Source organism: Sinohyriopsis cumingii, unplaced genomic scaffold (assembly GCF_028554795.1).
Source record: "Sinohyriopsis cumingii isolate HCF-2022 unplaced genomic scaffold, ASM2855479v2 utg001437l, whole genome shotgun sequence".
Taxonomy (NCBI): Eukaryota; Metazoa; Mollusca; class Bivalvia; order Unionida; family Unionidae; genus Sinohyriopsis; species Sinohyriopsis cumingii.
Window position 1 is genome coordinate 1,951,233 of NW_028315999.1, and position 16,427 is coordinate 1,967,659.

Below are 16,427 nucleotides of genomic sequence, written 5' to 3' on the forward strand. Positions count from 1 at the left end.
AAAACAAAAAAAGGATTTACAATTTATGGTCAGTAACACTTATACTATTACTAATGAAGGAAGAAACTATAAAGAAATACCACTTCACTTGTAAGTATTCTAAAACCCTCACAAAATTATAAAAAAGGGGACAGAGATACTGAAAAATTACAAGGACAAGTGACAAAATAATTAATACAACACAGATAAGTAAATGATTGATAGAAGTTGCATTACCTTCAATTTGTGGCATACACTGCTTATCTTGGTGGAATTCTTCGAGTAAATTAAAACAGCTAGATTATCCTTTGGAGTATAATACAGTAAGACATCTTTACTTGTATTCTCTTCAATAAATTTTTTCACTGTTCCATTCTGATCCTCTGAAAACTGCACTTCCTGATATGAAAAACTCTGAATCTCTAACTTCATTTTTTGAAAAAGTCCTTCAGATTTCTTTTGCATGTCTGGCTTTAGGCATTTGATTGTGACCGTGTCAGCTATTCCAACTGCTGGTAGCCTTACTGTCTGGCAGCCACAGTCACTGTCCATTTCAATGAGTTCCTTTTCAAAGAAATGGCAGGCCAAAGCTGCGTCTTTCCCTTGGAGTTTATATGTATCTGCAGAAGTTTGTGATCCTTCTCCTGAATAGCAAAGAAAATTTGAAATAAATATAGTATCTTGTTCCCCAAATATAATTCTGCATAACACACCATCCCCCCTTACACAGTAACTATTGAGTTATTGGTTCCTTAAATATTGCAGAGGGAGGGTGGAGAAGCAAGGGCAAGAATAGGACAAGCAATCCCTTCACCCCACCTCATCTTCCAAACAGAATGAAGGAGACATTTTTCCCTATTCTGCTTGCCCCAAAAGTTAAGTACTACTTCATTTGCAGGGCTCAAAATTAGCGGTAGTCCGCTAGCCCGAGGCTAGATTTCCTGTCGTACAAGTAACTTTCATAAAGTTATTAGTCTGATGGGCTAGTAAGTTTTGTTTATCAACAGTCAGTGTTTGTTTATGCCATTCTAATAAAGACTTGACTTCAGCAGATGTTCTGTAGAATCAACGCAGTGACCATCGTAAACACAGTCATAACATAATAGCATGAGAAGATGAAGTCAATTTCTGCCTTGGAAATGTGTGTTTCTATAACAAGAAGCCATCTGATTCTTCTACCCATGCCCGCCCAAAACGTTAAGTTCATTTGGTAAATGAAATCATGTCATCATCAATAAGTAACAAATTATTGTCAATACCAGGTCTTCAATCCTCATTAAAAAATTAATGGTTTCTTTTCAAACATTTTCATAGTTTTGTTGGCTGTAATAAGCACTCTTATTCTGCTTTCTTAAGTCTGGTAGCTCAGTTAGTATCATCAATCCATGCATCGTAGGTTCAATACCCACCCAAGCCACCTTGGTGTGTCTTTGGGAAAGGTATTTAGCTACCATTTTACTGGCATAACATAGACAATAATGTGTTTAAAAGACCGTTACAACCAACAAAAACAAAAAAATAAACTTTCCTGATATTATTATGGGTCATCATTCAACATGTGCCTGAAGTTTTTATCATAATTCTCAGTGTTCATCTTATCTGTTGGTGAAATTTGCTTTTTCATTTCTCTTTTTCTTGGCCAGTTTTATTTATAAAATCCCACAGGTGAGTTAATCTCCAGAGTCCAGCATTGTAAAGTTGTTGAAAAGTTGGGAGTGAGCTTATCATTGGAAAAGGCTTTTTAAAATGAAAATTTTCCAAAAATTATAAAATGTTATGGATAAGTGCATCACCATGCATGGGCCTATCATCAGAAAATAATAGTGTTGCTTATTTTGTGAGGTCTATCCCAAATGTTTTCCACCTTTTCAAAATGTTAACAAAAATACTGATCATAAAGCCCTTGGTTATACATGTATCTTAAAAATTATAAGCCCTCCAAATCCTAAAAGAAGTCCCAGTTTATATTATTCATATAAACTTTTGTTTAGCTTATTTTCGAAGAAGGCTACTTCGAATATAGGTTTATTTTCCAATCAAAATATCAAAATATAAGCAGATATTAATCAGGAAGATTGTATGTATCTGGGTAACTGCTGATAAAATAAACTGCAGGGATTGAAAATTCATATGTTTCCATTCAGCAATAAAAAATCATTTTGTTTAATTATCACATAATTACAGCATTAGGTTCTGCATAATATTTGTCATTTGTAATTTTCTTTTCCAAAACACACACACACACAAGAAAATGTTAATTAAATATGTATTGGGGCACTTATTTCATGGAAGACTTACTTTCAAGAGTGTATTATAGTCAGCTAAGTTTTGATGCAGGCTTTAACTTTCAAGACTGGCTTAATTTACAACTTTTAGAATACATATTGTTAAGAATTTTACATGAATACAAATATACTAGTTTCATATGCAGATGGATATTCTGAGACTATGTTAAGTTCGATGTATTACAAAACAAATGTTCTGTATGATTGATATTATGTACAACGTTCAATGTATTTCACGATGTCCGCCATCTTTGTTTTGGAGGCACTTTATGTACTGGAGGCACCTCCAATTGTTTCAATGCTGTAAATCACACATATACTAGTTTCATATACAATTGGATATTCTGAGACTATGTTAAGTTCGATATATTACAAAACAAATGTTCTGTATTATTCATATTATGTACAACGTTCAATGTATTTCACAATGTCCGCCATCTTTGTTCTGGAGGCAATTTACATATTGGAGGCACCTCAGATTTCGACTACGCGGTATATGCAGTCATTATTGAACAGCAATAAACAGTTGATATAACTAGTTTTTACGTAGAATAAGTTATGCTCAACAAGAAAATAATGCACTTACCTTCACCTGCGAGGATAACGCATTAGGATGATGCATGTTATAATATTCCCGCCCCACCAACTTGTTTGGAGGCCAATGTTTACTGTTTATACGTGTGACACAAGGATTTTAGTGTTTGACCATATGTTTGCGATTAAGATTATAATAGTATAATTAGCATTTAATGTTTGTTTTCTATCTCAATAATTTAATGATATTTAGTATTTATTGAGTCTTAAATACTTGTTAACAATATGTACTATTTTGGCGGAGTGTTAAACTGTGTAGTGCAACCGAAGGTTATAAATATGGGTGTCATGCAAACCAGTCAGTTTCCCTTCAACCGGCACCGGGTTCGTATGCAACTGCAATATATAATCAGCTTCCAAAAGTGATAGGGAATGTTATCATTCTCCTAGTAGAAATTAAGTAGAAATAATCATATTAGAAAATATACATTCATTTATGCAATATAAAAATTAATAGTAAATTTATGTACTAAGGAAAATCAAAGCCAAAGATAAAGTGTTGAGTACTCTTACGTAGGGATATAGGGCCTCTATAACGCTATTTCAGTACATTTGTATGACTTTATATTTTTATCGTAAAAGAAATGGTCACACGTTTCGCCTGTTAATTCTATTTATTTGAATCCATTTGTATTGGGATTTTAATGTTACCCCTATAAACATTATAAAAGTATTATAGTAAATTATATTTGATCAATATTATTATTTAATACTAACTGTTGAGACTGCTGGTTATAAGTATATGTACGTTCTGTTATACTAATTTATTTATTGACTAGGAAGAGAATATGTGAATTCTATTATATTGAATTGTTTATTGACATGTTAAGACTAAAATAAATCCTCTATTTTTCTCATTCAGATTTTATGTTGTTTATATACTTAGATAAATAATCTCCTCACAAATAAGTAGCTAGTATAAGAAGCCATTATTTCTACAGAGTTTTCGTCTGTTATCAGACGACGTACTATGTACTACCAGTACATTATACTATTGCAACCAATTCAAAGTCTCAGTTTGAGGATTGCCGAACCATCGAAACAGGAAGAAGTTCTCTAAATACAAGGGAGCCTGCACTGGGAAATTAACCCCAGGGTGGAGAACGTTACAGTGGTGGCAGCGGTGGGATCTTCCTGGAAGAAACATCTTTTGATACTTCAAAAGAATGGAAAGGAATATGTCGTCCACAGAAGGGTACAGTGGAGACAGCGAACCTGGTGCCGGGAGAATTAAACTCACGCAGGCCTTTGCCTATACAGCAGGAACACCAAGTGGAGAAGTGCAATTAAGGATGCCAGTTTCTGATTGTGACCTTGAAACAGAACTGACATGCCAGAGGGAAAACTGTCAAACGTCGGAGAAGATAAGTAAGGAAAGGGAAAACTTGCAGTATCGATTGGATATGCTACAAAAGGCATATGATGACCTCAGAACCATAATAGTGAGACAATGACTTGACTTTCATGAGGAGCTGTTGTTTGTGGATCATTCCAGGGGAATTTCTGGTGGTGGTCTAGGAGAAGTGTCCCAGACTGGGGGAACACGTAATTCCAGAAGTTATGCTTCAAACCTTGAGGTTGGGGCAGGGTGCTCAAGCAGTAATTTGGGTACTGTGCTGGGCACCATGGGAATATCCAGGGATTTTCAATGTGAGACACGGCAGGGGATCTTTGGGACATCTGTTTCCTATGCTGGTGGTGACGGAACTGGCCAGCTGTCATATGGAGCTGGGAGGTTACAGGATGTCAGAGATGATCCACGTTATTTAAGTGGAAGTCAGTCTCACGTCCGGTTCAATGGGGGTCAGCTGAAACATCAGAAACCAACCTTTTATGATGGTACTACAAATTGGCAGGACTATATTGTCTATTTCGAAATGGTGGCAGAGATTAATAACTGGGATAAAAGAAGCAAAGCTCTAGAGTTAGCTACTGCTTTGAGAGGAATTGCCCAAGGGGTGCTGAGCAACCTCTCAGTATCACAACGTAGAGATTTTGATAGTCTTGTTGCTGCGCTAACGGCATGTTTCCAACCTGAGAATCAGGCTGAATTATATAGGGCTCAGATTAAGACACGATTAAGAAAGAGGGATGAGACACTTCCTGAGTTGGCACAAGAAATAAAGAGGTTAGTCCGATTGGCATATCCCTCTGCACAGATGGAGATTCGACAACAGCTATGCCTTGATTATTTTACAGATGCGTTGAATGACTCTGAAATGGAATGGGCCGTACATCATGGGAAGGCAAAAACAGCTGAGGATGCATTAATGACAGCCCTTGAATACGAAGGGTTTCAAACTGGTAGAAGAAGGAGGCTTGGACTCAAAAACAGCATCAGACAACAGAGAGAAGATTGCGATGATAAAGACATCATGGATGCGGCAGTATATGGAGCTTCTGTGATACAGGCTCAGACTGACGGACGAATTTCATCAACACTTGTGGGACAAGCTAGGAATGGTTCTAGCAATAGAAAACCGGGGAATTGCAATTATTGTAATAAACCAGGATACTGGAAAAAAAGAGTGTATCAAGAGACAGAAGGACGAACTCTCAAAAGGCAACAGGGGAGCTCTTACTAACAAACAAAAGAGATTGGAAAACTTGAATCGGCTGGTGTAATGGACCTTACATCGGCCTCCTCAATAAAAAAGGTCCAAGGATTTAGAAGTTGTTAAGTTTGAATCAATACCAGATGGATTATACATTGAAACAGAAATATGTGGACTTGAAGTAAACTGCTTAATAGATACTGGATCTACCATTATAGTTATCCATCCAGATAAATATAACACCATTCCAAAGCACAACAGACCGAAACTTATACAACATAACGCAAAACTACGCATGGCAGATGGGGGACTTGTCACTCCTATGGATACGTACAAGCCACTATAAAGGTTAAAGACAAAGTTGTAGAACATAAGGTGATTGTTGCTGAAGTGGACGCACCTGCCGTTCTTGGATATGATTTTCTACATGCACATGGCTGTCAAATAAATATGAGACAGGGAACACTCACTTTTTATGGAGAAAAATTGTTGTGCCAAAAGGAAAGTGAGCTGGACTCTATTTTTCGAATTACAATAAGCGAAACATTGATAATACCTCCAGCTAGTGAAAAGATAATCTTGGCCGATGTAAAAGGTGATGTCTCAAATGTCGAGAGTGCTCTTGTAGAAAATCATGGGTCAAGATTAGCAAGAGAGGGAATTCTTATAGCAAGGACTCTCGTTGATCCTCGAGGGGGAAAAATTCCCCTACGGGTAGCGAATGTTTCCAATGAAACTAGGAAACTGTACCGAGGTATTTGTGCCGCGGTCAGTGAAAAAGTAGAAATACCAGAAGACGACATTGATATCCAAGAAGACCGTGTTGGCTCCGTCAAAGTTCAAGATGTTGCCCAGAGCATTTACAAAATATTTTGGTGGACTGTCAAAGAGCAATTATCATCAAAACAGTTAGGAGATGTTAAAACACTCCTTTGGTCATATCAGGACATTTTTGCTAGAAATAAAGAAGACCTTGGGGGGACAAATGCCGTTCACCATCGGATTAATACTGGGGATGCGCTTCCAATAAGGCAAGCCCCAAGACGACTGCCTCTTAGTAAGCAAGAGGAAGCCAGAGAAGAGATACAGTGGATGTTGGACTCAGCAATCATCGAACCTTCAAAGAGTCCCTGGGCTGCTCCAGTGGTTCTAGTTACAAAAAAAGATGGTTCACTTAGGTTATGTGTTGATTACCGGCTCCTCAATCATGTCACATGGAAAGATTCATATCCACTCCCTTGCATAGACGATTCACTTGATGCACTGAGAGGGTCAAGTTGGTTCTCAACCCTTGATCTTGCCAGTGGCTACTGGCAAGTTGAGATGGATTCCCGAGACAAAGAGAAAACAGCATTTGTGACGACATGTGGCCTTTATCAGTTCAATGTTATGCCATTTGGGCTGTGCAATGCCCCAGCGACTTTCGAGCGTTTGATGGAATTTGTCCTGTCTGGTCTTCATTGGGAGACATGTCTCATTTATTTGGATGATATCATCGTGTTTTCCACAGACGTAGACACTCATATCAAAAGGCTTGCTGATGTTCTCTCACGAATCCGTGATGCAGGGTTAAAAGTGTCACCCAAAAAGTGCGAGCTTTTCAAAAGGAAGGTCACTTTCCTTGGCCATATTGTTTCCAGTGAGGGCATATCGACTGATCCAGGCAAGACTGAAGCAGTTAAAGCGTGGCCACAACCCCAGAATTTACATGACGTGAGAAGTTTTCTTGGAACCTGTTCCTATTACCGCAGATTCATCAAAGATTTTGCAGAAGTAGCAAGACCATTACACAAACTGACTGAGAAACAGGTAAAGTTTCAGTGGACATCACAGTGCCAACAATCTTTTGAGAAATTAAAGGATCTCCTCACCTCAGCCCCGATTCTTACATATCCAAATGTAGAACATTTATTCATTTTGGACATTGATGCAAGTGGATGTGCTATTGGAGCCGTACTATCTCAGGTACAAGATGGTATTGAAAAAGTAATTGCTTATTACAGTAAGGCACTCTCCAAGGCTGAGAGAAATTATTGTGTTACCCGAAAAGAACTTCTTGCAGTGGTACAATCGATTGAACACTTTCATCATTATTTGTATGGAGTAGAATTTCTTGTTCGCACAGACCATGGAGCACTTAACTGGCTCCTTAAATTCAAGAACCCGGAGGGACAAATGGCACGGTGGCTGGAAATCTTAGGAACTTACAAGGTGACCATAAAACATCATCCAGGCTGAAGACATGGCAATGCTGACGGTTTGTCACGTAGACCATGCTATCCATGTGACTACTGTAAAAGGCAAGAGGTTAAAGACGATGAAACTTCTTTGGCAAAAGTTAGGATGGTAGGCGGAATGCAGTTGGGTAATAGTGACAAAACTAATGAAACACTCCGCATAGAAAGTAACTGGTTTCAAAGGAAGTCTGAATCTGAGATCAGAGAGGCTCAGATGAATGATAACGTTTTGTCAACAGTCATCAAATAGAAGGAGAATTATCAAGAAAGACCAAAGTGGGAGGAAATATCTTTTCAAAATGTGGACTGCAAAGAATATTGGTCTCAGTGGAATAGACTACAAGTCATACAAGGTGTACTTTGCAGAGTCTGGTATGGCCCCGCACGAGGACCAATGTATCAGTTAGTATTGCCATCATCATTGCAGAATGAAGTTTTGCAGATGCTTCACGACAACCCTGGTTCTGGACATTTTGGTATATCCAGAACACTTGAAAGAGTAAAAGAATGATTTTATTGGCTAAGATACAAAAACAGTGTATCCGAATGGTGTGCAAGGTGTAAACAATGCCAAATGAGGAAAAACACGCCATGTCAAAACCGAGCAAAAATGAAGCAGTACATTGTTGGAGCTCCACTGGAACGAGTGGCTATGGACATCATGGGTCCTCTTCCAGAAACTGTTTTCGGAAACAGATACATATTAGTTGTAATGATCAATTCACTAGATAGACTGAATGTTATGCTATGCCAAATCAAGAGGCTTCAACAGTTGCTAAGTTATTTGTCAACCAGTTTATTTGCCGTTTTGGTGTGCCCCATCAGTTGCATACGGACCAAGGCTGTCAATTTGAATCACAGCTATTTCAGAGTTTGTGTGAAATCCTACGTATTGACAAGACAAGAACTACACCTTTCCGCCCCCAAAGTGATGGCATGGTTGAAAGATTTAACAGAACGGTGGAGGATATTTTAAGCAAGTACATCTCAGCGGATCAACGCGATTGGGATGCCCATTTACCCTTAGCAACACTGGCATATTTGACATCAGTGCACGAGAGCACTGGATACTCGCCAAGTATGATGATGATGGGAAGAGAAATAGAATTACCAGTCGATTTACTCTATGGAAAACCACCTTACTTGGGAGACACTAAGAATGATTCTGATTATATATTGTCACTCCAAGAGAAGATGTGGGATATCCACGAAAAAGCACGGGGGAACATGATAGAAGCAAGCAATAGACAGAAAAGAAGATATGACCACAGAGCAAATCAGATCAAGTACAAAGTAGGAGAAGCTGTTTGCATCCGAGTTACAACCAAAACCAAGGGAAAATCTCCCAAGCTGCAAGAGAAGTGGGAAGGACCGTACCTAGTCATTGGTCAGATCTCAGATCTGATTTATCAAGTCAGGAAGAGCCCAAATGCCAAAGAGAAAACTGTACATCATGACACTTTGAAGCCCTTTCATGGGGAATATCAGAACTGGGTCAAGCAACAGACTGACATGCCTGGGGGAAGGAAAGACAAAGACAAAGAAATATAAAAAAAAAAAAAAAAAATCCGTTCTGGCGGACAGAATAGACTTTGAATATGGGATGAATGATCTGTCTTCTCCCGAATCCATCAAGCTGGCGGAACCCTTGTTTTCGTCTCCGCGAAGAGTGGCCCGCGAACCATCAGAGGAGGCCACACAGCCACATCATTCTGGGGATCAATATGATAATATAACAAACGTTCCCAGGAAAGAAGCTACCTCCTTGCCTACAGGTACTGCAACTGCCAGCCACCCAGGTGAAGAGAACCCTCTCATTGCGAAGAGTGTTCCCAGGGTAGCAAAAGATGAGGCTTTGTCGTTCCTCACTTTTGGTGGCATGCCACTATACCCTCCAGCTATGAGGAATTGGAGTGGAGTCAAAGAGGAGTCCGTTCTTTTGGGAAAGATGTTGAGATGGCCCCCTCGAAAGTGGTCAACGAAGACGGCAGATGTCAAGCTGATGCTATGGGAGATGGCTGCCCTAACCTTGGAGAAAGAGCTGAATCCAGATGGGCAGCCACACAGAAACAACTTGTTAGAAAAATATAATTTCCTTGCTCTGCCAGGGACCGCTCAGCCTAGGATTGTAGATGGCCAAAGCGTCCGTTTCATGCGGTTCCAAAACTTCAGTGCCCTGCGAGACATAGTGACCTCAGCTGAAGATCCAAATGGTCTCCTGGAATCATTCCGGAAGGCAGCTGAGGTCAGGGATAAATCTACTGACAATGTAATTCAAGGGCTACAGGGCATCCCTGTTTGGATATGAAAAATATGGTAATACTTAGAAATAGTAGGGCCTGCGGTAGGTATTTGAAATGTATAAAAAAAAAATTCTGGTTGAGGGGGTTTGGCAGTAGAAAATAACATGTCCTTTTTTATAGATTTTCCACTACTCGTCGTACTAGTGTAGAATAAAGAATATTTGTTCTAACATATTGTTTAAATGAAACATTTCTGGTTCTAATAATGGTTCTCAGAGATAATGGAAAGTTTTAAATCTAGAAATCTCGTGTTGTAATTTTCTTAATTATTTTATGTGTAAACTTCATGTTGCATGATGAATATGTTGTCGAGGACGACAACTTTTGAAAAACTGGGGGTAGTGTTACGAATTTTACATGAATACAAATATACTAGTTTCATATGCAGATGGATATTCTGAGACTATGTTAAGTTCGATGTATTACAAAACAAATGTCCTGTATGATTGATATTATGTACAACGTTCAATGTATTTCACGATGTCCGCCATCTTTGTTTTGGAGGCACTTTATGTACTGGAGGCACCTCCAATGTGTTATATCATTGGTTTACATTGTTTCAATGCTGTAAATCACACATATACTAGTTTCATATACAATTGGATATTCTGAGACTATGTTAAGTTCGATATATTACAAAACAAATGTTCTGTATTATTCATATTATGTACAACGTTCAATGTATTTCACAATGTCCGCCATCTTTGTTCTGGAGGCAATTTACATATTGGAGGCACCTCAGATTTCCACTACGTGGTATATGCAGTCATTATTGAACAGCAATAAACAGTTGATATAACTAGTTTTTACGTAGAATAAGTTATGCTCAACAAGAAAATAATGCACTTACCTTCACCTGCGAGGATAACGCATTAGGATGATGCATGTTCTAATTTTCCCGCACCACCTTGTTTGGAGGCCAATGTTTACTGTTTATACATGTGACACAAGGATTTTAGTGTTTGACCATACGTTTGCGATTATGATTATAATAGTATAATTAGCATTTAATGTTTTTGTTTTCTATCTCAATAATTTGACGATATTTAGTATTTATTGAGTCTTAAATACTTGTTAACAATATGTACTATTTTGGCGGAGTGTTACACTGTGTAGTGCAACCGAAGGTTATAAATATGGGTGTCGCGCAAACCAGTCAGTTTCCCTTCAACCGGCACCGGGTTCGTATGCAACTGCAATATATAATCGGCTTCCAAAAGTGATAGGGAATGTTATCATTCTCCTAGTAGAAATTAAGTAGAAATAATCATATCAGAAAATATACATTCATTTATGCAATATAAAAATTAATAGTAAATTTATGTACTAAGGAAAATCAAAGCCAAAGATAAAGTGTTGAGTACTCTTACGTAGGGATATAGGGCCTCTATAACGCTATTTCAGTACATTTGTATGACTTTATATTTTTATTGTAAAAGAAATGGTCACACGTTTCGCCTGTTAATTCTATTTATTTGAATCCATTTGTATTGGGATTTTAATGTTACCCCTATAAACATTATAAAAGTATTATAGTAAATTATATTTGATCAATATTATTATTTAATACTAACTGTTGAGACTGCTGGTTATAAGTATATGTACGTTCTGTTATACTAATTTATTTATTGACTAGGAAGAGAATATGTGAATTCTATTATATTGAATTGTTTATTGACATGTTAAGACTAAAATAAATCCTCTATTTTTCTCATTCAGATTTTATGTTGTTTATATACTTAGATAAATAATCTCCTCACAAATAAGTAGCTAGTATAAGAAGCCATTATTTCTACAGAGTTTTCGTCTGTTATCAGACGACGTACTATGTACTACCAGTACATTATACTATTGCAACCAATTCAAAGTCTCAGTTTGAGGATTGCCGAACCATCGAAACAGGAAGAAATTCTCTAAATACAAGGGAGCTTGCGCTGGGAAATTAACCCTGGGGTGGAGCACGTTACAATATAATTGCTTGACCAATAAAGCACCAGGGTGTGTTTTCTGAACTTAAATAGCCCCATGGTTATAGCTTGAACATTTTGGAGATTTCCACCCAATACATATACAGTTAAACCACAACTCCCTCTGGGAAGTGAGAAAAGTATCCTCTGGAGAAACATGGTTGCTTAATAGAGTTGTTTCTTCAATATTTTTGTCATTGTGCTTTGAAAAATTGGCTGTTTAAGACTGGTGATTACTTAATACAAGTGATCCTTCAGGTACCAAATTACTCACTTATAAGTCAAGACCAACTGCAAACTGCACAAACTTGAACCTGCCATTGCACAATGAGCCAGCAGATTTGGGTCTTTACAGTTTGTCAGGAGCAGTCAGCAGAACACACAACCAACACAGACCCTGATCTGCCAGCATATCAAGCAATGGTAGATCAGAGTATAATTATGTTGTTTGCAGTTGTACTTGACTTATAGGGAAGTATATATGCTATGTTCAACTTTCTATACAACCATACTGCTTGAAAAGTCAATAATTAAAGATAAAAGCAGACCTCAGCAATCCTGAACAATCTTTGATTCACTGACCATGCACACATTTATATCATTATGCTTTTAAGATGTATGATTTAAAATATAACAAAATTCACCGAATTATGAGGAGCCCAATAAAAGGTTGTATAATGAAAGTGTGAAAATATAGTTATTTCTAGTTCCGTGTTAATTATCAAGAATTAAAATGAAGAATTAAGATGTAAGTTTATGAATAAAATAAAAGGGCCCCGAGTGGCCGAGTGGTCTAAAGCGCTCACCATTACGGATCACTGCCATCTCACCTCTGTCTGTGTGAGTTCGAGTCTCATGCTTGGCTAACGTAGGTACGTGAGAAAGCTTGCCAGTAGCTTCTCATGGGTCGGTGGTTCTTCCCGGGGTTTTCCAGGGTTCTTCCTCCACCATTTATACTGGCCGCCATGTATAGTATATCTTGTGCTAAAAAATAGCGTTAAACCCTACAAAACAATAACAATAAAATAAAAACCTCTGCTAAAGGAATATGTCATATTAGCATGAATGTTTGTAAGAAATGTTTCAATTTAAACAAAACAAATCAAACTTATCTTTGTAAACCTGTATATAATAACTTACTTTGTAATTCTTTGATTTCGACTTCGGCACCATCTGTCTGTAGACCCCTGATACTATGTGCTCCCTTGGCTGCTTTACTCTGGGATTTTTTTTTATCCCATTCCTTTTCAATACCAGCTGTCTGTAGACCATCAGTACTATGGAGTGTCTTGGCTGATTGATTCTGGGGAACTAGCTGATTCCCTTCCTGGTTATAGATTGGTATATTTCCCGATGCCATACTGGTATGTTAACTTCAGGATCCAAACCAAGGATGCTCTGTCTCTGATTTCTTACTAAAACATAAAAAAAATAAAAACTGCTTCTCAGGTCAGAATGAAACTTGCCTGCTATAACAACTGCCTGATTGGAAAAAAAACTGACAAGTGCATTAAACATATGGCAATAATATTATCAAAATGCAGAGGTACTTTTATAGGCTGTATGGTTAGAAACAAGGGTTCCACACCAAATTCCTCGCTATCTGGTATGTATCAGTTTAAGATAATGTATAAAAAATTGCTGGTTATATCGAATGAAAATCAAATACCTGATTGAAACATATCATCCAAATATACGGTAAATAACAACTAAGGTATACATACAGGCTTAAAAAAAATAAAAATGTAGATATTCCATTAAATGTCTGGACTACACTTTAGTCTGTTTAAATGAACTTAAATGATTCATGTATTGATGACTATTATTTGCAAAGCATGCAAGCATTCCTTACCCCGATGCAACATCTATCCCCAAATTCTTAGAATTAATGGAAAGATCTCATTAAATCTTTTTTTTTAAATGACAATTACTGACCTTCTTCTCATTTAACTAGTCAGCTAAGTTCACAATTCATAAACATTTATTAATAACATATACAGAGATCAATAACTCTAATACAAAGACATGTACAGCAAAATAACAATTCCACAGAATGTTATATCCCACCTGTTCTATCATAGAATAATCAACAAACCTTGCAAATTCAACAGAACTACAGAGAAATAACCTCTGTATTCTACTTTTCCCAAGGTGAGAAGTATCCCTCAAGATAAATGCATCCATCAGGTTCAAGGCTGTACATGCAACAATGTTTGAGAAACTAAGCTAAATATAATAACATAATAATCAACATAATAATATAATATAATAATTGAAGCACAAGAAATAGGTAACTGTGACCTTCTTGTGCCTATGATATTGAGTACTCTCCACAATGAACGCACATCAAGTTTCATGTCTATGTACAACAGTGGCAAAAAAAACCCCTGAGATTTGAATGTAATTAATGAAAGGTACCAGTAGGTAACTGTGATCTTTTTCTGCCTAGTTTAGGCAGTACTCTCCATGACAAAAACACATATAAAGTTTTATGGCTGTAAAGTATGTATACAACAGTGGCAGAGAAACTGAGCTAATACAAAAGCTTAATGTAATCATTGTATCATAAAAGGTTGGTAACTATAACCTTGTTCTGCCTGTGATGAGCAGTACCCTCCATGATCAATACACATATAAAGTTTCATTGCTGTATATACAACAGTAGCAGAGAAACTGAGCTCAATGCCCAAACTCTTTAGCTAATGCCTATGTCTACAAAGATGGTGATGTTTGTGGAAAGGTGATGCCTACATTGTGCCAATTCTTTACAGGCAAGTCAATTAACAGTTTTCATGCAATGTTTTGACAAGACTCCCTAAATAAGGTAACCTTTTGATATTTGGCTACAATATTGCAGTGTAATTACAGGTCGGAATGATTCATACATGTGTGTGTGTGATTTGGATTTTTAATGTATCTTTAACAATTTGTTAGTCATATCACTATGATGGCTGCAATGTAGCAGTTTACAGTGATGTCTAGCACTGGGGCATTGAATGTGATGATGTGTCTGTAGTCTTGAACATGGTAATGTGCCAATGGCTCGAAGTGTGATGATGTTCTAACAGTTTTTTGCTGTATCAGAATATTAAAATCTGAAACAATTCTTGTCTGAATTCACTATAATTCCAAATAAATGTTCCAGCCCAAGAATATTAGAGATAAGTACTTTGTACTTCCAGTGAATGATAATTTGAATAAATAATTCCACCCAAATGAAATACTGAACACAACAAATTAGACTAATTCTGCCACAGATATTAAAATTAAATAATTATAAATTTTTCAAGTTAACAACATTATATGAAAAGCTAGGACACAAAAAACAGAACCAGGTTGAGGATACAAATTTCATTTCCGGAATATTCCAAGTTGTCAACAAAACAAGATCTATTACTAAAATTATAATAAAGAACATGGGAAACTTCAGGTAAACCAGGTTTGTCATGGGGGAATTCCAATGTCATCGACTCAGGTTAAGATAAATATGTTTACTTCCATTGATAATGATCCTAATATTTAATCCACACTCATAGAGAAATATTAACTATGTATTATTTGTTTACAAAATAAAAGTAACTGGTTAGGTACACAATGAATTTGATTTTGGACAAGGTCAAGCCCAAATTATAATTATACATAACATATAATCATGGAGAAAAGAAACTTAACAAACAATACAAATATTAAATACACATAACACTCAGCTTCAAACTAATTTCACCAATTATTAATTCCCATATATTGTAATGAAATGATATTTAAAAATTTAAAATAATTTTGATCATGGTTAGATATCAAGATGCTGAATCAGAACAAATCTTAGCAAATGAAATTGAGCTCAACATACCTTTTTTTTATATACAAAAACACTATCTATCTGCATGTATCTGTATAATGTTTAATGGCACATCAGCACAATCATGGCTATTAAGTACTGAGGAAGTTTAAGTTCTCCTCAAAAGGCAAAGACATATTAGGCATAAATGGGTCAAAGTCATTTATTAAAGGATTTAATGGCACATCAGCACAATCATGGCTATGTAATGCTGAGGAAATTTAGGTGTCCCCAAAAAGGCATGCATAATAAAGGCCACAATGAGTAACTAGTGTTAACTAATGTTATTGTTCATTAAAAAAGACACAAGTACCATGATAGCACATTATATGCTTGCCTTCTGGGTAATAATCCTGTATATTGTTAATATCAGGACATGGAAATATAATTTGTTACAATATAATTGTTATAATATTCAAACTCTGAACAATATTGACCATTATATGTAGCTCTCAGTTAAAATGACTTTTACTTTTTAACCCCTCAAGCAACTGGTTCCTTGTGCAAAGGCAACTCATTTGTGAATTTTGTTGAAATAGGAGAGTTTGGAAGACCAAGGTCTTCATATGAGTCAGTGTGACCGTGAGCTGTCCAACACAGCACAGCAAAGTTTCCTTCCCATATCAGCAAGTCCTCTTTTACATTTCAAGCCATTATGTAGTGTATTAC

At 36.8% G+C, this 16,427-nt stretch overlaps 1 protein-coding gene across 2 annotated transcripts in view; it reads right to left on the reverse strand.

Annotated features, from left to right (window-relative positions):
* The window catches only part of LOC149772502 (uncharacterized), a 59,117-nt gene that overhangs the window by 30,444 nt on the left and 12,246 nt on the right, over positions 1–16,427 (reverse strand). Inside the window, exons 2-3 of one of the 2 annotated variants that reach the window (XM_089947728.1) lie at positions 13,061–13,335; positions 217–623 (exon numbers count right to left, since the gene is read on the reverse strand). In XM_089947728.1, the coding sequence (XP_089803854.1) occupies positions 217–623; positions 13,061–13,280 (627 nt within the window). In that variant the 5' untranslated portion in view covers positions 13,281–13,335. Of the gene's footprint in view, positions 1–216; positions 624–13,060; positions 13,654–16,427 lie in introns of those variants that run through there. The other variant, XM_089947729.1, reaches the window with a different exon arrangement.